Genomic DNA, 21,229 nt, shown 5'->3' with positions numbered 1-21,229 from the left:
CAAACACCAGGATCGGCAGGAGAGAGCTAGATAAAATAAATACTTTTCTAGGAGTCTGGAAGCCTTTGTGATCATAAGGCCCACTAGTGGTTGAAACCTCTGGCCAGGAACCAAAATAGGATATCAAAGAGAAACGGAGCCTCAAATCAAACAGCCCGACTCGCTGCTAAAGACAGTGTCCTGGGTTTTGTCTAATTCCATGTGGCAATAACCCTGAGTTAGTGGATCTTGAAAACTACTGCAGAATCCAGGAGATGGGGAGGGAGGGTAGGGTAAAAGCAAGTAGATACACAGGGAGGGGCATGGCTCAGTGGAAATTTTCTTTCAGGATGTCCTTGTTCTGGTTTTTGCTGCGATATTCACTGTGTGACTCAGGCAAGTCACATTCCTTTCTTAGCCCCAGCACCGTTCATAAATAAAACAGGTAGACGAGATGGTCATTTCAACCTCTAACGTTCTACGAGTCTCTGCATTGTCACACTGGAGCATCTAATGTGTCTTTTTTTATAAACCTGAAGTGCAGTCTCCCTGGAAGGGTTAAAGTTCCAAATTTCACATCGCGTTAAAAAGATTAATCTCAAACAAGGTTAAGTCAGGGGTTGGAAATGTAGTATCTGCCGAGGCTTGCAGATACAAAGATGAGTCAAGCAGGAGTGAACAAGAGAGGACATAAAAATCCGAATTGCTGTTAACTCTTGAAAAAAAAAATCAAAAGATGTCGTAACTCTGGGTCAGCAATCCGGTACGGTGGATCAAATATGGTGGACTGGATGGACTGATGGGGGCACCCCCTTCGGATGGACCACGTGTCCTCTAGACTACCACAGGGTCCTCACTAAGGGGTCACATAGCATCATACCTATGGTTTGGTCATTCTCATATTATTGGGGAAAATTAATTCTTTCACCTCTGTCTCCATCATAAACCAATCTCTTTTAAATATGTATGTTACTTGCCTGGACCTGAAAGTATCTGAGTTTAAGCCCTTAACTTATGTGATCTTCTTACTTCTTTATAATCAGAAGGTTGGACTAAGTGAACTCTGTGGTACCCTCCAGTTCTAGTACTCACGGGTCTGGAGAATCCAAATAGCATACAGAATTCATCTCGACTCATTATAAACTCGCACAATGGTCACAAATTAAGAGCTCAGCGCTGATGGCTGGCTACTGAATCCAATACTGCCCACAGAATAGACTAACGCCTGCTTCTAGATTCATTTAAAAACAAACAAAAATGACAAAACCAGCGTACAGGGCTACGAGCTATGCAAAGATAGTTCTTCAAACACCTACATCAGTCATTTGACTAGCTCACAGGCAACTCACTTCATCTTCAAATTATCCAGTCATTACCCCAAAACCAAAATTACACCGTGCACTAAAACTTGCTCACAGATTGACATCTTAATCAAGGATAGAGACTGCTTAGTCATACTGAGAGGGTAAAGCTAATGACAGCGAATACAGGTATGAATAAGCACAAAACATGAAAGAGAAAACCAAGATGCAACTTCAGATGGTCGCAAGACTTGTAACTGAAATATGACAATGAAGTCCCCTCCAAGGAAACATGAACTTGAACTCAGAACATGTCAGCCGTTTCCTCAAAAGCAAGATGTCTTTGGACCTTATGCACAAAACTTCAGTCATATATTTTTTTCTAACAGATCTTAACCTCATTTGTCCATGACCTAGATTTAGGTCAGTGAGCAGCTTATACCAATCAACTATTCTTAGGCATGAGTGACCGAAAACTATCCATGTGGAGATCATTAAATATAAGAACTACTTTTAAAATAAATGTGGGAATTTGAGTCTTCATTTGACTGTCGTAACACAGAAACTTTCACCGTTCTTAGGATGGATTTCTTCTCCTACCCAAAATTTAGAGTGAGGCATTTGGGATGGAGGAGAACACTCTGATTCTTCGTTATGAATGATGTGATGATCTCGTAATTATAATGGTTCATACGGTAGAGTGTCTACTACGTGCCCACCGCTCTGCTAAGCCCTTCATCGGTACCATCTCATTAGGACTTCATGCCTACTCTCAGCCTCGCCCACACAAAGGAACAAAGCGAGGCTCATGAGGTTACATCCCATGCCGGTGGCCCAGCTCCGGGTCAGAACTAAACAAAAAACTCCATGCTCTTTGCTTTGATTCTTCACGGCTTCTCCTGATCATACCTAAGGGTGTTTATCCAGTGACATCATTTCTGACCTTGCCTGAGAACCTTCAATTCGACCAGAATCCAAGGCTGTAGCCTCAGTACTCTAATGGGGCATTAGATGCATGGGTCCCTAATGCTCATGGCTATGCCTGTTCCTCTCTGGGTAATTCTCATTTGGGCCCAATCGTGCCTGTGGCCCACCAGGACTGAGCACTCTGCTGAGCAGTGGCTTTAGAACAGTAAAATGGCCTAGGACTGGGTAACATAGGCTTTTAATTCATCCTAAAAGCCATGGGCCATTTATTCCAAAGCATATGCAGGAGACAGAAGCATAATACTCGTCCTTGTGAGAGAACAAGGGACAGCACCTGTGTCTTTAAAGTCGCTGTGAACCTTAAGAAAACAGAATGGGTGTTGACAAAACAGCTCAGACACACTGTCATCTGAAAAGACAATTTTGAAGCCACCGGAACATGTTATTAGAATTTGCTCAAGGCACAGGTCTCAAATAAGAGCACGCTCTAAGCCTGTGATATTGCACATGCTTGGGTCTGCTGGGGCCCTCCCGGGGCGAAATGAGTGGTTCCTGGGCAAAGCTGTCCTTGCCTCAGCAGCAACCTATTCAGAGGCGAGCCGGCTGAGCACCTGGTGTGCCTAGGGGACGCCTCTAGGCTTCTATCCCTTAAGAGTTTTGGTCTTGAGCCTGACACATCTGGTTTGGAGCTCCAGCTCCTACCTGTTACTTACAGTGACCTTCAGGAAGTTACTGGCTTCAGCTTCTTCGACTATAAACATGGGGATGATAGTGCCTTATACGTACTTTTTTTTTTTTTTTTTTTTGGTGATGGAGAGTCGAGAATACTGTAGATTGTGCATGGAAAGTGCTTGGAACATAGTTTGATGCCCACGGAACAAAAAACTATTATTTTTGAGATGGTTCTTCCCTGATTCCTGTTTTGACATAGCTACCTGCTCTGGTTTTAAGCATGGCGTCCCTCAACGATTTTGCCAAGCTTGTAATGTAAGCACATGAGGCCACGATCCTCCACTGGGGAGAGGCACTCTCAGTGTCTCATAATTCATCTCTGATGGTTGTTTAGAAGGGAGGAGGAATGCAATTTGGAGGAGGGCAGAAGTACAGCGGAGGAAGGGAATGGTAGGAATAATATCGGAGAGGTCAAATGACCGGCCCGAGGGCCTTCTGCTTGTAAATGGTGGAGCAGAGGGTCAAACACTAACAAATCCTGAGCTCAGCTTCTTAACTAAACTGCTTCTCCACACTGGACTAAGAGCTGAAGAAACCAGCCTGGGGGAGAATTCTAGCGTGTGGTCATTTAAGCAGTCAGCCAGGGGACCTCCTGAGACTTAGACCTCAGACAGACCTGGATGAGGATCTAGACTCTGTCACTCCCCAACCCACAACATCTTTAGCTTCTTTGTCCTCCTATTTCCCAGGCGTTGAATGAGGAGGACTAATATCACATCAAAGGCTTGGTGGGAGGACAAAATGAGATGGGAGATGAGAGAGAGCCTCCCATGGTCTGTGGACCGTAGGGGCCTCGGTCAGTGTCAACACATCTTCCCCTTTCTTCTCCCTGACACCAGACAACTCTCAAATTACCTTAGGGGTAGCCACAGTGAGTACACACAGAATTGCCATGAGCCGAGACTTGGAGAGTGAGCTGTGTCGGGCAGGGGTGAGGGCAGCAGGCCTTTGCAGGAACAGTCTGTGGAGGTGCCAAAGGGCTCTCTGTAGGGTAAGTGAACGGTGTCTCCATTTTAAATTCATATATCTTTCAAACATCCACACAGAGACACCCAGAGGTGGAGAGCGATATTTGAGCCCAGCTGTTCACAACGGCCTGATTGGGAATAGCAAGGCTATAAGATAAACCCTGGGAACAACCTGAAATCCAAGGCAAACATGAAAAAGAATGAGTTGGATCCCAAAGTGAGATATAAAATGATTGCCCAGATGTAAAGGGTGCCAAAAGGGGAGCTTAGTAGATGTCAATTCTGTTGTTTTGAGAATGGAACTAGTGAGAAGCTAGAAGATTGATTTAGAGACAGAGAGAGATAGCGTACAGATAGGGCTAGAGATAGACAAGCAGGTTGCAATAGACTGGATGCTCGTATGCCCCCAAAATGCATATGCTGAAATCCTAGCCTGCAAGATGATGGCTTTAGGAGGTGGGGCGTTTGGGAGGTGATGAGGTCATGAGTGGGGGGCCCTTATAAAAGAGGCCTCAGAGAGCTCCCTCACCCCTCCACCTGCACGCGAGGACACAGTAAAAGAGATGAACCATGAAGTGGGTCTTCACCAGAAACTGAGTCTGCTGGTGCCAAGATCTTGGCCTTCCCAGCCCCCAAACGGTGAGACATAAATGTTTGTTGTTTATAAGCCACCCAGTCAATAATATTTTTGTTACAGCAGGCTGAACGGACTAAGACACGGGCATATGCTTGCATTTGCCTAAAATTCTTCTGTGGGGAGATATAAAGATTTGGTAACTGTTGTTTCTAGCAGGGTGACTAAGAACTGGAGTTGTGGGCATTAGCAAATTTTAGTTTCCATTGTATGGCCTTTTCTAATGTGGGACTTTTAAAATCACAAACCTGGATCACTGTAGTAGTAGTAGTAGTAGTACTGGTAATAATAATAATTAATAAAAATAATGATTAGTTAACAACAACAACAAAAGGAATGTATCGAGTTTTCCTCACGCTTTAGCTACAAAATTGGCTTCCAAAGCTGAGCCAGCATGTCAGTGGTTAAGAAAGACAAGTCATCACTAACCAATGTCTTATCTTCTTGAGGGTATTAATGAAATCTGGAGACACAGAGAAAGCAGCTGAGGATTAAGAAGTGGTTCCTTAAACAGCTCTTCTCTCTATCAATAGAGCTTGGGGAACAAGCTCGGGGACCCACATTCTTTCTCCCATCAGATCCCAAAGCTGGTGGGAGACTTTTAAACAGACTGCAGAGGTCTTAAAAATAGAAGTTAAGTTGCTATTGGAGATACATGGAGAATTCACCACTTGCAAATCTCTAATTATAATATGTCAAGAGTAAAATACCTTGTCAGGAGCAGTATCTAATATAATACAGTATTGGCTCTGTCAGCATAGTGATCCATGATGTGTTTGGAGGCCTACGTTAAATAGATAGTCAGCAGAAAAATGTCCTGCAGGGACTCACCGCAGGCCCCGGCGAACCGACAGGATGAGCTGGTAAGTCTTTGCTGTCTGTACTTTCTCAGCTCTGGCTGGGAGCTCTGGGTGCATCTTGCTTCCCTTGTACAGATTCTGCACTTTGTGTTAAATCATGTGCATACATTAGAAGTGCTTGGAGCCTAGCAGATGGATGGATCTTTTCTCTAACCCAAAACTACTTGGTTTTTCAAAGAAAGGATGGCCTCGAAGGTGCCGTCAGACTGGCATTAAACACTGTGCCTATACGTCGGAGGACAGAGTTATTCCAGGGACGACACTAACCTATGGGGAACAGCTTAAGTATGCTAACGCAGGGGCCACACCTTCTGGGGTTGGGGAAATCATGGGTCTGACCCATTTTGAGATTAAATTCTCTCCTTGGGAAACGCAGAAGCTGGAGGGAAGAGAAGATGCCCTCCGTAGATGCGTCAGGACGCAGAGACGATTTGAAGCCAACTTGCCATAGACCATGCTCTCTCTGCAGGCCAGGGAAGCACAGCTCAGAAGTAGGTCACAGACAGCCAGAGCATCTTCTTTTTTGGCCAAAGAGAGAAAAAACATCTGCATGTAATCCTCTGTAGAAGAAAACAAGATGGCCTCTTTTACGAGCCTTCAGATTCAGCCATGAAGCCCACCTGCTTCAGCTGATACTGGCTCTTTTTGAAAACTTTCCTTGAAAACTTTCTGTAAGAGTGTGCACCACCCAAACATTGCTACAGGAGACAAAGTAAGCTGCTCGCCAGCCCCACCATCAATGCACACCCTCCCATCCACGAGAGGCACTCACTGCCATTCAAATACCCTAGGCATTGCTTGTCTGAGCCAGATTCCTTGGTCAGTTGTCCAATTCTGGGAATTACTCTATTGCTTCCATGTTCTGGAACTTGTCACATCACAATAATTAACAGAACACATGCCCTATATTCTCTAGTGGACCAGAAGCTTTCTAACGGCTGCTTCTCAGTTCATCTCAGTGCCTGGGGCCATGTGCACACCCAATACGCTACTCAAATTTAACTGTGTTGGTCTCCACAGAGCTCTCTTTGTGAGAGGTGGATGGTGAGCATCTCAACTCCCCAACTGGACTGAGATTTCCTTTTAGGGAGGCGTAATTAACCCTTCCTTTCAAGCTTTCTTCTTATAACTCTCCTGGCTTACGCGCTTTTCTACGGCTTCTCATTGCTCCTAACGTGGAATCCCACCTCCTTATGGAACTTATTAGGCCCGCGGGAGGTGAGCCCTGCTGATGGTTCCCGCTTTGTCCTTGGCCGCTGCACCCCTCAAACCCTCTCCGCAGGCCCTCGACACCACGGCCTCTTTTTAGTTCTTTGAACGAGCCAAACTCTTTCCCACCACAGGCCCTTTGACCTTGCTAGTCTTTCTGCCTGGAAAGCTCTGTCTTCTCACCTTAAATGTCATCTCCTTGAAGAAGGGGTCCCAGGCTGCTCATTTGCAGGCAGCACCTCTGCTCTTTCTTACCCTCCCCTAGCACCTGTCTTTTCCTTGAGACTATGGGTCACAATTTGTGTTTATATAGCTTGATCGCCACGTTCTCCCTCTGCCTCTCACATTAAGTTACCAAATGAGAAAGGACTTTTTGTGTATAGTTCAATTACAGCAGGTAGTATGTGCCCTAGCCCTAGGAGAGGTTTAATAAATGTCTGTAAGTGAATAAATGAATGAATGAATGACTCTTCCAAAATAGCTGGTATAGTTGGCACATGTTGAGGCTTAATAAGTAATATCTGATTGGACCTTTTTTTCAGGCCGAATGTAGCCTCCTCGAGCCCTACCACCATTGATTATCACAAAATAACCAACGAGCAAATAAACAGAGCATCACTACCACCTGGTGGTCAATACAACAGAAATACTTGCAAAATCAATGAACCCACTTAGTAAACTGACCCCTAAGTTATAGCAGCAAGATACAAAAAGGCAATAGCAGTACTTTTCACATGAGTCAAAGGTGAAAACAACCCAAGTGCCCATAAACGAATGGATGGAATGTGGTCTACCCATAGAACGGAACGGTATCCAGTCATAAAGAGGAGCGAGTGAGTGCTGATCCATGTTACAACACGGATGATCCTTGAAAACGTTTTAGTATTGGAAAGAAGCCGAACAGGAAAAGTCATATGTTATATGATTTCATCTTTACGAAACACCCAGAGGAGGCAAATCCATACAGATAGGAAGCAGATTGGTGGTTGACATGGGCTGGGGGGTTGGGTGGGTGGGGGTTCTGCTTAATGGACATACAGTTTCCCTTTGGGTGATGAAAATGTTCCTGAACTAGACAGTGGTGATGGTTGTGTTACACTGTGAATGTACTAAATGCCACTGAATTGTATACATTAAAATGGTAAAAATGGTAACTCTTATGTTTTGCACAATACAATAAGGGGGGGGGAAGCAGTAGAAAATTTTAGAATGTATATTATTTTTAAAATCTCTAAACCTAACCTCCAGTTCAGGTACCAGGTAGTGAAGTTAGTCAATGGTTGCTTTTAGCTACCAAAAATATAGCTTGCTTCAAGCCAAACTAATTTCTTCACAGATACTGGTTTTCCAGAGGCCTGGGGGCAGGAGAAAGAGGCACAATTGCCTCTCACTTACAAAATGTTCTGGACTAGACTCCTGGTGTGCCCAGGTTTCTACAGAATTCTGCAGGGCAAGATTTTCCAGTTGTCTTGTGGTATGCATGGTTATCTCAGGTTGTACACAAATGAACATTAATTTTAATAATTATTTTTGTTTAAGGTTATCTTTGATTAATAGCCAATGACATTAGTTTTCATTGGTCGTGGCATTAAAATGTTTCTTTTTTGTTTGTTTTTAACTCATTGAGGTCATTCGCCAGCAATCGAACGTATTCCTCTTGGAACATGGAGTCGTGTAACCAATATCAAAATACAGAACAATTTCGCCCGCAGAATTCTCTCTGCCCTTCTGCAGTCCAGGCCTCGCCCTCCCCCTTCCTCTGACCACCCACCTCCACCCCCATCCCCGGGGGCTCAGCAATAAAACAGAAGAGAAAGGGACCCACACAACAGCATGGATGAATCTCAAATGCATGAGGCTCAGTTAAGGAGGGCTGGGGCAGAAATGCAGGGTGGCTGCAAGTGGGCATAAGGTTTGTCTTGGGGGGTGACGGAAATAAAAATCGAATTATGGCGATGCTTGCATAACTCTTTAAATACACTAAAACATCAGTGAATGAATCGTACATGTAAAATTAGTGAATTTTACAGTGTGTAAATGACATCTCCCTAAAGCTGTTTTATTTTTTATTTTTTAAAAACAGGTTACTATAGTGTATGATCCCACTGAGGTGACATCATTCCCGAAAAGGCATGACTGTAGGAACAGACAGTAGATGAACGTTTCCCTTTACAAATCAACGAAGTTAGGGGAAAATGTGTCGATTTCAATGCCCGCAGGCGAGGTTGCCTGTGGATCAGGAACCCTTGGCGGAGCTGGAAGGACGACTGGCTGAGGCGCCGCTTTGTGGGCAGGACGCTTGGATGGGACGCCGGGGCCCCTGCCCTTCCCCCCGACCCCCCCAGAGGCTGGAGTCCACTTACTGTGGCGGTGCCCGAGACGGTCTGCGCGCTGGTGTCCGTCGCGCTCTGCTCCGAGTGGGACTGGGCCGGAGGGTACAGGTTTAACGTGTGCTCGGGGACCGTGGTCTGGCCCGTGTACTCTGGCGCGGGGTGCGGGTGAGGGGTCGTGTATTCCGCGGGGATGCCGTTCTGAGGGGGAGCGAACTGGGCCGAAGCGTAAGGCTGAGCCATTGTGTCAGGGGCAGCTGCTGCTTCCTGATTACCCTGTTGGAGGTGGACAGAGGGAGAGAAAAGCGTGAGTGGGCACCAAGCAGACCCTTTCCCCAGGCCCCGAGGACACTCTGTAAGGGGCCAGCACTGCGCCAAGAGCCCGCGATGGAGGCGTCCGGGTTAATCCTCACCAGACTCTACCAGGAGGTACTACCCCTCATTTACTGTGACCCCGTCGTACAGACGCAGAAACAGAGAGAGGGGTAGTCGCTTTCTCCATGTCATTGACGGGACAGCCAAAGACTGCGAGGGGCCGTGTTCCACTGGACTGGACTGGACTTTGCGGGCTGAGCATCCTCATTTCATTCCCGCATGGAGACACGTGAGCATGTAATTGACTCCAGTGATAGCAGAGCCCCGATTTGATACTTAAAATGCCAAGAGAGATTAAATGGAACGTGTGTGTTCTTGAGAGACAATTCATCTAAGCAACTGAATTTAATCAAAGTTTTATGTGACTTGGCTCACAGAATGGGATGGGGAGGTCCTTTTAATGGTCACAGTGTGTGTGTGTGTGTGTGTGCGCGTGTGTGTGTGTTGTATCTTAAAATGGCAATGTGATGTTATTATATTATTATTAGCGGCAGCAATAAATAGCATGTGTGTGCCCAGGGCCGATATGAAGCAGCCAGTGAAAACTCAGGGACTAATTTGGACAAAGATGGCACTCTGTGATATTCCCATTTTAAGTAACTTTGCAAAGTACTGGACTTAACTCAGCCTCATTAGTCAATGCCTTCCCCCACCTCCTGCCTTATTTTTTATAAGCACAGGGTATTACATAACAATTCACCCTTCAGATCTAGGCAAAACATGCAGCGTGATAATTACAGTCAAGGCAAAAGAATAAAAAAAAAAAAAAAAAAACCTGGTCAAATGCTTCCACATTTCAGGAAACATCTATCTCTCTCCACCCCCCACCTCCCCCCACCCTCATGGCTCTGCTGCCCTACCACTGTACACACCCCACACTACCCACACACACATGCATGCCTTTACACTTTACATAGCACACACACACACCAGAAACTGTAACCCAGAGGTCCGAATTTTCCACGGTGTCAAGAGATGCAGTCAGAAAGAGAGAGGGAGAAAAAAAAAAGCTTAGCAATTAAGCACACCAAACAGCTGCCTCTCCTGTTGTCTGTAGTCAATTAGATGTGACTTCGGCATTCGTTCACTGATAGCAGAGCGAGAGTGTCAGAACTGTTCAAACCTCCTTCGTCCTCGCCGCCACCGCTCCAGAGCCTCTTCGGCTAAAGTGACTGGAGCACAGCAAAACCCTCGTGACACGGAGCGGGGGGGAAAAGCAGCGTATTCTTGGAGCTGCGCGCAGAGCGGGCGCACTTGTTTAGAGGGGCCCTTAATTAGAATGTTAAAGATGACACGTTGAAGAGAACTCGGCTTCCGATAGTTTAAAACATTTCACACGTGAAAACATTCCCATCAGGCCTATCCCTCCCTCGGAGTAATTTCTCCAAATGTCTGTGCTGTTGGAAGCCATTTCTTTCTTTCCAGCATGTTTTCGTAGCATTGGGGGCTGTGCAGGGTCTTCTGTCTGTGCTGTGGTTGAATCCCTAGACACGAAAAGTTAACCCTGTCCGTCCCTAGGAACCCACAGAGGACATCTGTCACTGCTGCTCACTGTTCACTTTTCCTCAAGGATCCTGCCTGGTTTCCTTTCAGGGGACACGTCTGCTTTCAACCTAGGTATCTATTGCAAATGCGGTTGAGCCCCGCTTCCCGTTACCTCTAGGTATAGTCACGTGACCTGGCCCAGCTAATCAGAGGGTTCTGCTCTCAGTCCCGGGGATGTGGGTTCACGTCCATCTATCTAAAGCAGTTAGTGGTTAAGCCCTAGGAACTTCACTGGGGCTTAATTCTGAGCCTCTGCTGGCGTTTGGGGAGGAAGTTCTCTTTCAACTGTGATTGGCAGCTGTAAAAATAATGGAAGCCTGGGGCTGCCAAAAACTGTCTCTTGCCAGTCCGGAGCAATAAAGAGCCCAGAAATTGAGAAACAGATCAACTGAGTCCCGTTGACATCATTTGAAGTCTTGCATCCAGCTTTACCTGTAGCTAATAATGCCACGGTTTGTTTTAGTTACATGAGTCAGTAGATGTCTTATTTTGTTTAAGCTAGTTCTTTTGTTACTCACAACCCAAAATCTCCACTGTTTATGAGCCAATGAGCATCCTTCTCTTCTGCAGGGCTGTGCGAGAAACATATTCTTATTTATAGCAATTCCATTCGGATGCCTTTTCTTTCTGGCTGAGAAGAAGCCCCAGAAAATTTGGGACCTCAAGAACCTTCCAGAGAGAAATTCATTGTGACAGATTCTACTTCTGCCCAAAGGTCTGTTTCAGCCTCCCCTACCTTCCACCTGGCTCATCTCTGAGTTGACAGACTTGTGAAAACTCCAGGTGTGGTCTCGTAGGAGTGGGTGAGCTGACCACAGATGCAGTGGTAGAGAGAGATGGTCACAAAGCTCAAAGGTTTCTCTGCGCCTCCTCCAGCAGAAAACACTTCCGTGGGGACGCGTATGCCCGTGTGGCCTTGCCTCACTACAGAGCAATCTCAGGAAGAGAGACCCAGTCCCACGAGCTCCTGAAACACTGCAAGGCCCCCCTGCTAGGATCGGAGCTCTCCCTGTCTTGGAGAGAGAGGCCTGCCCTCAGGAAGCCTATGGTCGCTCTATCCTCCAAGCTCCATCAAGTTTTCCCATCCACTGACCCCTCTGCGTGAGAAGCCCTCTCCTGATCCCTGCCTGGCTAGTCTCTAGTGTCCTTCATGACCCTCAAGAGCTCTCTGCCCCGCCAAGCCTTCACGGAAACTTAAACCATGTCAGTTATCTGCCTTCTATACCTCGCTGCAGCTGGTGGCCGCATCTCACGAAACTCCAAGTACTGCCATTGCCTGCTTGTCTGTGAACATCCTGAGAGCAGGTGACTATGTAACATTCTCTGTTTTGTCTCCAGTCTTCAGCAGCATGCTAGCTGCAAAGCAGGCATTTACAAGGGTTTGCTAAGTGAATGCATGATTGACTAATAAATTATGGGCTCTGTCAAGCTTAATTTGGCAGCAAGAGATAGTCGGCGGGGAGGATAGTAGGTGAGGAATTGGCAAATGACCCACGGGAGAAATCTGGCCCACTGTTTGTTTTTGTAAATAAAGTTTTATTGGGACACAGTCACATTCATTTTTCTACAGTGGTAGAGTCAAGTAGCTGGGACAGACACCCTATGGCCCAGAAAGCCTAAACTATTTAATTATCTGGCCCTTTGCCGAAAAATTTTTCTACTTTCTGTGGCAGAGTATCGTTCAATATAGAGATGCCAACTAAGAAGCCATGCTTGCATAAATAGGGCAGGAAATAAAGCTGGCCGTAAAGCAGGGAGAGAGAGGGGCGTATCTGAACTAAACCTGGAGGTCGGCATTGCCAAGGATGGTGCAAAAAGCGTGAGTTGGCACCTTTGTCAGAATTTGCTTTGCAGCACAGAGCCTCTGGATTGTAAAGGCAAGTGCGCACATACGGGCTTCAAGCTCAGCAGCAGTGGGCCTAGGAGAGGAAGACCCAGGATGGCTTCCATGCTCCACCGGAAGGGCATCCCCCTCTTCGCTAGTGGGTTCAGAAGACAAACTGAGTGATGTCTTCCTTTAGGCCTAGTAGGTACCGGGCACTGTCTTGGGTACTTTGCATCTGTTCTTAAATGGAGGTGACTGTTCCCAAGGGGACATTAAGCCATGACTGGAGACATTTTTGGTTGTCATGACTGGGCGTCTAGTGGGCGGAGTCCAAAGATGTTGCAACAACAGCCTACCAGGCACAGGGCAGCCCCCCCACCCCCCCGCCAAAGATTATCCAGCCCCAGATGCAATCGCGTGGAGGGTGGGATGCCTGCCTCGCACAGTCCCACTGAGATTGCATCTCTAGTCCCACTTTATTTTATTGTTACTGCCGCCCAGAGCTGGTAAATAACTTTGCAAGGCTGCAGCCACAGGTAGCTCTTCGGGAAGCCAGGAGCTGATCCAAAGTCCAAGTTATCCTGTGCCCAGGTGTCTCTCACCTGGCAAGACTATCACCTGGCGGGGAGGTTCGTTCCCAGTTTTAAATAAACAACCCTCTCTCTGTCACTTACACACCATGGCCGCTCCAAGACCTATTTCCCCCCGGTGGTGTGTTACACCCTGCGGGGAAGCCAGGTGCTGGGGTATCTGATTCAAACATGCCGGCGTTCCATTAGCCCGATTAGGGTGTTAACCCTCGGCGAGGGTTAGAGCCCCAGCCCGGTTAACTTGTGCCATCTCGAGCCCAAGGCCTCGTTCCAAAAGGTTCTGAGGCCACTCTAGGAAAGGCAAGGATCAGCTGGGAGCCCCACTGGAGCCAGGATAAAGCATCAACTCCTACCAAACCTTGTGGCATTTTGGCCAAGCCAGGGCACCAAGCTTGATGAACCGTGTCCGTGTTTGCCAAGAAGCCTGCGGTAGTGTTCAGGTCCACGGGGTGCTGGGCTGCACTCCTGTTCCTGGAGTTCTCAAACAGATGTTGGTGGGACCCCCCACAGTTTCTTATTAACATTGACATCCATTCCAGAGAGACCCTAATTAATATTCCCAACATTTGCACTTTGGGCTAATTACAGCTAATATTTAATTAAGATCGTCGTGCTTCCTATGGAATTATTTTTCACCTTCGAATGGCTTCGAGATGTCTTAGTTTCCTCCCTAATGATCTTCCTGGAGTCTTAGCTGGGCCGAAATGCATTTTTCTGGAAAAATACATTCACGTTAAGGGCACCTCTACCACTCCAGGCCAAGGTACGTCTCGGGCACGTGAAGCTGAAGCCAACTTCAGGCAGGTGACAGTGACAAGCAAAAATTATTCGGAGCGTTCTGGCTAGACATTCCCTCATTTGCAGAAGCTGCCTTCTTTCCTCTCCTCCAATGCTAAACCCCCACCTTTCCCTAAATAAGTGGAACAATCACAGAGATCTTGATATTTACAGAGTGAGGGTGTCTGTGGGTGTCTGAGCTGATGGGATGGTGCCTCTGATTTGCACGTATCCCCCACATCACTGAGCAAGTGCTTCGAGAGATTTTGCAAACCGAACATCTAATTTTCAGAGCTTAGGCTTCCTTGGGTTGCTACTAAATATACAAAAGTTGGGGGAAAAGCCAAGACCCGATGTTTTCAAACCCACCAGAGCTGGTAGAAACTTGAAATAAGAACATCATTTAGGATAAAAGAAGAAACTTCTTTGTCCTCATGCACTAAACCTGCATCAGAGCAACTCGGCACCAGCCAGACGAGGTGGAGCCCCTCTCACTGCCCAAGAAACCCCAATGGGTAGTGTGCACCCCAACAGCTAATGTGCACCCCAATGGGTAGTTTGCACTCATTACTGAGAGAAAGAGGATATTAAAATGCAACCAAGTCTGATTCGCCAAAGCCAAAAAAAAAAAAAAAATGCCATTTCAATTTAAATATTTTACTGAAGCATGAAATAGCCAGGATATTATTGCTATTTTAAGACAAACACCGTAATCTGTCTATTAGCATAGTGTGTCGACCCTGTTGCATGCAGACGTTCAGAGAGCCATTCCTCAAACACACGGAGAAAGTCTTTGGTCACCGAAACACCCTGCAACCTTCATTTTCTCTCCAAGGTGGGCTCAGGAGACAGAGTCAGAAAATGGGAGGGTTTCCCCCGCCCCTACCTCGGAAATCTCTCCCATTCATCGCCCTGAGTGGTTTAATCAAGTAGTTTTTTTGGGAAAGTCAAAAGAGAACAAAGGGTGGCAACCCATCAGACTCTGCAAAATATTTTGGCTCCACATCTAATGCAAACCACATTTCAGCTGAGAAATAGTCTTTACGTGGCAGAACATGAAACGGGTTTATTCTTTTCGGTGTAACTTCCTTTCACTGAAGGGGCGAAAGTGGCTGTTTTCATAGCCGCCAAGATGGACTTTAAAATAATCAAGAATTTTTCTGCGTGCGTGCGTGCGTGTGTGTGTGTGTGTGTGTGTGTGTGTGTGTGTGTATGCACGCACACATGTATCTCAGCTTTTAATAGTCAAACTTTCCTACAGGCATCTTCTCCCCTTTTTGGCTATAGTTTTTTTTTTTTTTTTTGGTCTCCCTTACATTTCTTGTATGCAAAAAAAGAAAAATACAAAACCAAAAACCTCTGTTGGCCTAAACGCAGCCCTTATAATGAAGACATGCACAGAAATGATCCGACCCTGATAAAGCGGCTGATGACATCTATCCTCACAGCCAGAGGAAACAGCCACTCCAGCCATGGGACCCCGCACCAGCTCGGACTCGCTGGAGGACACGATCCGTTCTTGGTTGCCTGCCGTCTCCGGTCTTGCTGACAGTTTGTTTTACTTTAGTTTAGTGTCTGGTCTGTTCTACTTCTCTGGCGAGAAATCACGTCTATTCAGAGAAAGCTTCCAGTGCTGGACTGAGAACTAAGCTGCGTCGTGCCCCCTGGGGCATTGAAACAAAGAAGGAAAATGCAAAATTACACCATAAACCTGCTGGTTCTAAGACCAGCTCAGTTCCACACATCAAGCAGAAAGCCGACACACACATACACACACACACACACACACTCTCGGCTGAAATCCTCGCCTTTTCTGGCGTGATGCATCGCAGACAGCAACAGAGACCCAACGCAAGGAAAGCCTGCAGCTTAATTCAAATCACAATTCCGACTGAAAAATAAAATGGGGAAAAAAAAATACCTGCTCCACCATCCTGCTTCCTTTCTCCTCCATAAACTTAGCAGATGTTCTAGACCCACACCACAAAGCATCTGCTCAAAGCAAGCCTCAGTGACGAGCCAGGGTGTGTGTGCACTGTGCAGCGTGTGGATGGCTGGGGTGTTGCAGGAGGGGGAGCCGAGGCCGCCTGGCTGACCTCCCCCTCAACATCTGACTGCTCCCCAAACCAACCCCAGATGGGACTCTTTCCGCCAGCCAGGCCTGGCCCATCAATCACAGCTTGCTCCGCCTCTGGTTCCTGCTCTGTTTCAGAGAGCACACTGAGCAGATGATTATATAGAGGAGGAAGAAAAAAAAAAATACACACACACACCACACAGCACTCGACTACATTAATAGCTGTTTAAAAAACATTAGAAATGCTAGCCTATGCATCGCCTGGAGCTCGAATTTTTCATTACTAAACTAAATATATGGTATGCAAAGTTATGAAATCCACTGGGAGCTTGCTACTCTCCTATTTTGTTTTACATTTTTAAGAGAGGGGACGTTGGGGAGAGCAGGGGAAGAGGCAGAGGAGGGATGAAGAAAGAGCTCAAAGAGATAAAGGGATGGCGAGAGGGAGATTTAAGAAAAAAAATACTGTGAGAACATTGGAGATGAATTTATAACAGAGCCGCGTGATGGACGGCAAAGTGATCTTAATATACTGTAACTGACGACCATTTGGACGGGATGGTATGGAGGCCCCGCTTTTTTGGCAGACTAGCTGTGTGATCTTAAGCAAATTGTCGCAATACACCGGGCTCCAGCTTTTGCTTCTGTTTAATGGGAACGATGATGAGTGCGTTCATGGGGGTAGATGTGAGGATCGAAAGAAAAATCAGATCACAGCAAAACAAACACACACCGGGGGCTGGCGCATAGTATGCATTATATAAACAGATTCATTCATCGCATTCAATAAAATCGTGAGCAAAATCCAAGACTATTTTGGTCTCTATAAACTGCATAGTCAGAGAGGCAGCTGACTTTCAAAAAAGGAGCCCACCGATGACCCCAAAACCCCAAGGTGATAAATGCCAGGAAGGAAACACACAGGAGTCTTGCTTTCTCCTTTTCTTGAACTTCTGTCTCTTCCTAGCTCATTCTTTTTCCTTCTCTCCCAACAAGCAAAAATACAACCTTGCACAAAAAAAATCCCCAGCGATTTCAATGCCAAATGCTGCCTCTTTATTTAAAGCTGCACATACTTTGTTCTTCCTTTATTATTAAAAGTACAACAACCAGAGTGAAATGTCAAAACAATTTTGGTTTTTATTGGGTCGTGTCTTTCTTGTTCATCGAGGGAGAGGTTTCAAGAGTCCCATCCACCCTTCCCGTGGACAGCTGCTTATCGCCAAGACGCCGAGCGCCGAACGGAGAGATCTTGCTGCCCTGGAGGGGATGGATGGGGTTTCTGAAGTGATTAAACTTGTAATTAAATTGTGTAACAGAAGAAGAGGTGAGGGCGAAGGAGGCTGCCTGGAAAAATTCAACTCTCCTGCTGGTCTTGTCGGTGGTACCAGTTTAGGTAGTTCCTAGGGGATATTTTCTCTTTTTCTTTTTTAATTCTAGCTCTCCAGGGTTGGAAAGAAAATCTGGATAGACGGTATTTGTGCCATCCTTATATTTCCGTTTCCGATCACGCTCGGGGTACCTCTCATGCAGGATTAAATCAGCACCCTTTCCGGTCCCCTGCAAGGGGTGTGTCAGCTCCCTCTCAGAGCCGCATAACCCTGGACCCCAGAGCCCTTTCCTCCCACAACTCCAGCCCAATGTGTGGACTCAGCAGCCACTCTTGCGAGCTATACGTGCCTTTCCTGTCCTTACTGAGAACTGAAAAGCCAAATTTCTGTCCTTCAACCAAAGCCCTAGAAAGCCAGAGGGGCCAGACCAAGGCAAATTTCCTGAGGAAGGATGTTCTGGGGAGTGTCAGAGAAAATACTAAAACAAACAACCAACCAAAACAAAAACCAAAACCCACGAAAGGGAGGAGAGCTTGTCAGGTAGGAACAATCAGAGATGCAATAGGACATTGGTCCAGGTGACTTGGAGCATTCTCTTAAAACAATCAGGCTCTAGGACTTCAGCCCAGACCCACTGGCTCAAATTCTCCGAGGGTGGGTTCCAGGCATGGGCACTGTGTAAGGGTGTGGGGTGGTGGTGGGGGGGTGGGAAGTAGGGATTTGTCTGTGTTTTTCAAATATAGGTGTGATTTAAAGCCCATGGTGGGGGAGGGGGAGTGATCATGGCAGCATTCTTTAAATGAGATAAACTGCACCACACTGGGAAAAAATGGAATAGAATAGTAAGAGAATTGTTTTATGAAACTATTATGTGGGTGAATTGGGTTGCAACATAAAATCGCTTATGGATTGTAGTAAAATAAATTAAAAGAACACTATGCTAGGTAATTCTCTGTGTTTGTTATCGTCCAATCTTCTATGAGTGCGGTGACTGTGGAATCAAAGTCAAATATTGGGGAGTCAGGGGCAAAATGGTAGAGCGACTGGCAAGTCACTCGACCTCATGAACCCCAGTTTCCTCATTTATGAATATAAATAATGATATGTAATCTTCTTCCCAATAAGGCTCCTGTGATGCTTTAGGGAGAAAATCTATGGGAAGGTATTTTATAATCTAGAAAGTCCTATGAGGATATATGTACCATTGTGGTGATGAAATTAGTCTCTCGTCTAGTCCAGCAGATGCTCCCTCTGGATAACACGTGGGGAGGGTGTTGGATCCCGTGGCACTGTGCTAGGCACGTCTCACAACCTCCTTAAGAGGTAGATATTATGGTCCCTTTTAACAAAAGAAAACTAAGGCTCCAAACAAGTGAAAAATTTTCTCAATGGGAGTTCATAAATTAGTTAAGTGGCATAATCAGAATTAGAACCTAATATACTCTTTCTGAAGGATTCCTGCCATTGAATCCATACTAAGGTGAACATGGAGATGATGATGATGATGATGATGAGATAATGAAGATGAAGATGATGATGGCGATGAAGATAAAGATGGAGATGTTAGTGGTGATGAAGATGATGGTGGTGGTGACAATAATGGTGGTGATGATAAAGTGATAATGAATACGGAGGTGATGATGATGGTGATGATGATGATGGTGGTGGAGGTGATGACGATGATGATGAAGATAAGGAAACTTATCTTAAGCACGAACTGTGTACCGGTCATTGTTCTAAGCACCGAGAATGCAAAATTCAACAACGCAGTTTTGCCTATGTTACTTCATTGAATAAGAATCCAATATGGTACATACTACCATTCCCTTTTCAAGGGAGCTAGTTACTTCCTCATACTCACACAACTCGTAAGTGCTAGTTACCCAAACCCATCTGACTCCTAACCTCTATATTCTTAAATATTTGGAGATGGATTCAAATCTGATCTCAAGTAGGTAAATATTCAGACCTCAGTTTCCTACCGAAAACACTGAAATCACTCTGAAGCCATAATTCACAGAAACATACTACAAAGATAATAAGAATCCATGTCACAGATTCAAGTGAAAGCAATTTGTTTCATTTCACTTTCCTGGCCTCTGCAGAGAAGCAGAGAGAGAGGCCAGAAGCCATCTTGCTGTGGCTGACAAACGCCAGCCCCAGAAATACAAACCAGCCGAGTGGGTGGCGGGCTTGCAATGACGAGGTGTCATGTTTGCAAAATGTTCCATCCTGATTTTCCATTTGGAGTCACAGAAGGCAATGTAGAGGTTGTTTTTCTCAACTCCTTAAAAGTTAGTGACAATCAAATATTTATGACACTTTGTGCAAGTCAGGAGCCTTGATATGGTTGCTTACGAGGTGATATTTCCAAAGGGAAATAAATGTGCTTGTCTCTTAAAAAATTAGCAGCCTCTGGAGCAAGTGCAATTCCCAGCCAACAGTATCAGGCACTTAAGAAGATGGGTTTCCTTATCTTGCTCACCACTGTCCCAGGAGCTCTGGGGGCCCTGACTTGTCCTTTAAAATATTTGTCAAAGTTCAACACTAATACATTTTTATTTTGACATATAGATACATATATATATATATATATACACACATATATATATATATATTTACATTACATATATTTTGATGTCTATCTCCAACTAGACTATCAACTCCATGAGAACAGGAACCTCATCTCTTTTTCTCATACGGTTGCCTCAAGCGTTTCGACGAGTGGCAGGCACACACACACACACGCACACACAATCAAAACGTTCTATTGAATGAAAAAGGAATCCTTAAGCTGGTCCCTTTATCTCTATGTGTACCGAAACATGCTCCTTCCTACTCACCTAGCACCTCGAGGCACCGAGAAAGAAGGTCAAACCATCAAATGGCACTGTAGGAAGATTTTCCCCTATGGAAACACCCCAATGTTGTATGGAAGGACTTCTTGTTGGGAAGTCATGCAGCATAGGGCTCCGCTTGTCTGTAGGTGAAATAGCTACCAATGCCATCTTAGGGCCTATTATTAACAAAAAGCAACAGCCAGAACAGCTGTTCGTCATCGAGGTCATTCTAAGTGTCAGCCAGTACTGGTCACTTTATATATTATATATATAAAGTCTAACTTCATCTCTACAGGAAATATATTTTTAATAAACTTATTTTTATCACACCCATTTCACAGATAAGGAAGCAAAAGGTCTTGCAGCTAGTAAGTGGCAGATGTAGACCTTGAGCCCAAGTCTTTCTCCAAAGCTGAGATCCTTTCAAGTATGCTATGATTGACCTCTATGCTGGCCAAGATGTGGAGTGATATCTGTAAGAGTTACAGTGAAACAATTCAATCACAAAATATTTTCGGACGAATCCATAAAGTACCACAGCCAAAGTTGGAGATTATCAAAAATAGCACAGGATCTTGTTCCTGCGATTCTGAGATCCAGAACCCAAGCGTTCATGATGATGATGATGATGATGATGATAATATTATTGATAATAACAATAGTATAATTAGATGGGCTCTCAACATGTGCTTTCCACTGCCCTAAATGTTCTATAAATGTAATTTCCTCGATGTACCCAACAACCCATAATGAAAACAGTCATTATTTTCATTTTTATAGATGGGTGGCTTGGAAAGGATAAACAAATAAGTTGAAGTCACCCTAATAGTATATGATGAAACTCATATTCATACCAATCCGATTCTGACCCCAAAGCAGGAAGTTGAAAAAAGTTTACAGGAAGTTCCTGCATATTCTTCATCCAGCTT

At 45.5% G+C, this 21,229-nt stretch overlaps 1 protein-coding gene across 1 annotated transcript in view; it reads right to left on the bottom strand.

Moving 5' to 3' along the window:
* RBFOX1 (RNA binding fox-1 homolog 1) overlaps positions 1 to 21,229 on the bottom strand; it is a 342,312-nt gene that overhangs the window by 171,560 nt on the left and 149,523 nt on the right. The window contains exon 2 of the mRNA XM_039885290.1: positions 8,974 to 9,216. Coding sequence (XP_039741224.1) covers positions 8,974 to 9,216 — 243 coding nt within the window. The remainder of the gene's footprint in view (positions 1 to 8,973; positions 9,217 to 21,229) is intronic.

This window comes from Pteropus medius, unplaced genomic scaffold, assembly GCF_902729225.1.
Source record: "Pteropus medius unplaced genomic scaffold, Ma_sr-lr_union100, whole genome shotgun sequence".
Classification (NCBI taxonomy): Eukaryota; Metazoa; Chordata; class Mammalia; order Chiroptera; family Pteropodidae; genus Pteropus; species Pteropus medius.
This window is presented reverse-complemented; position numbering and strand designations above follow the sequence as displayed.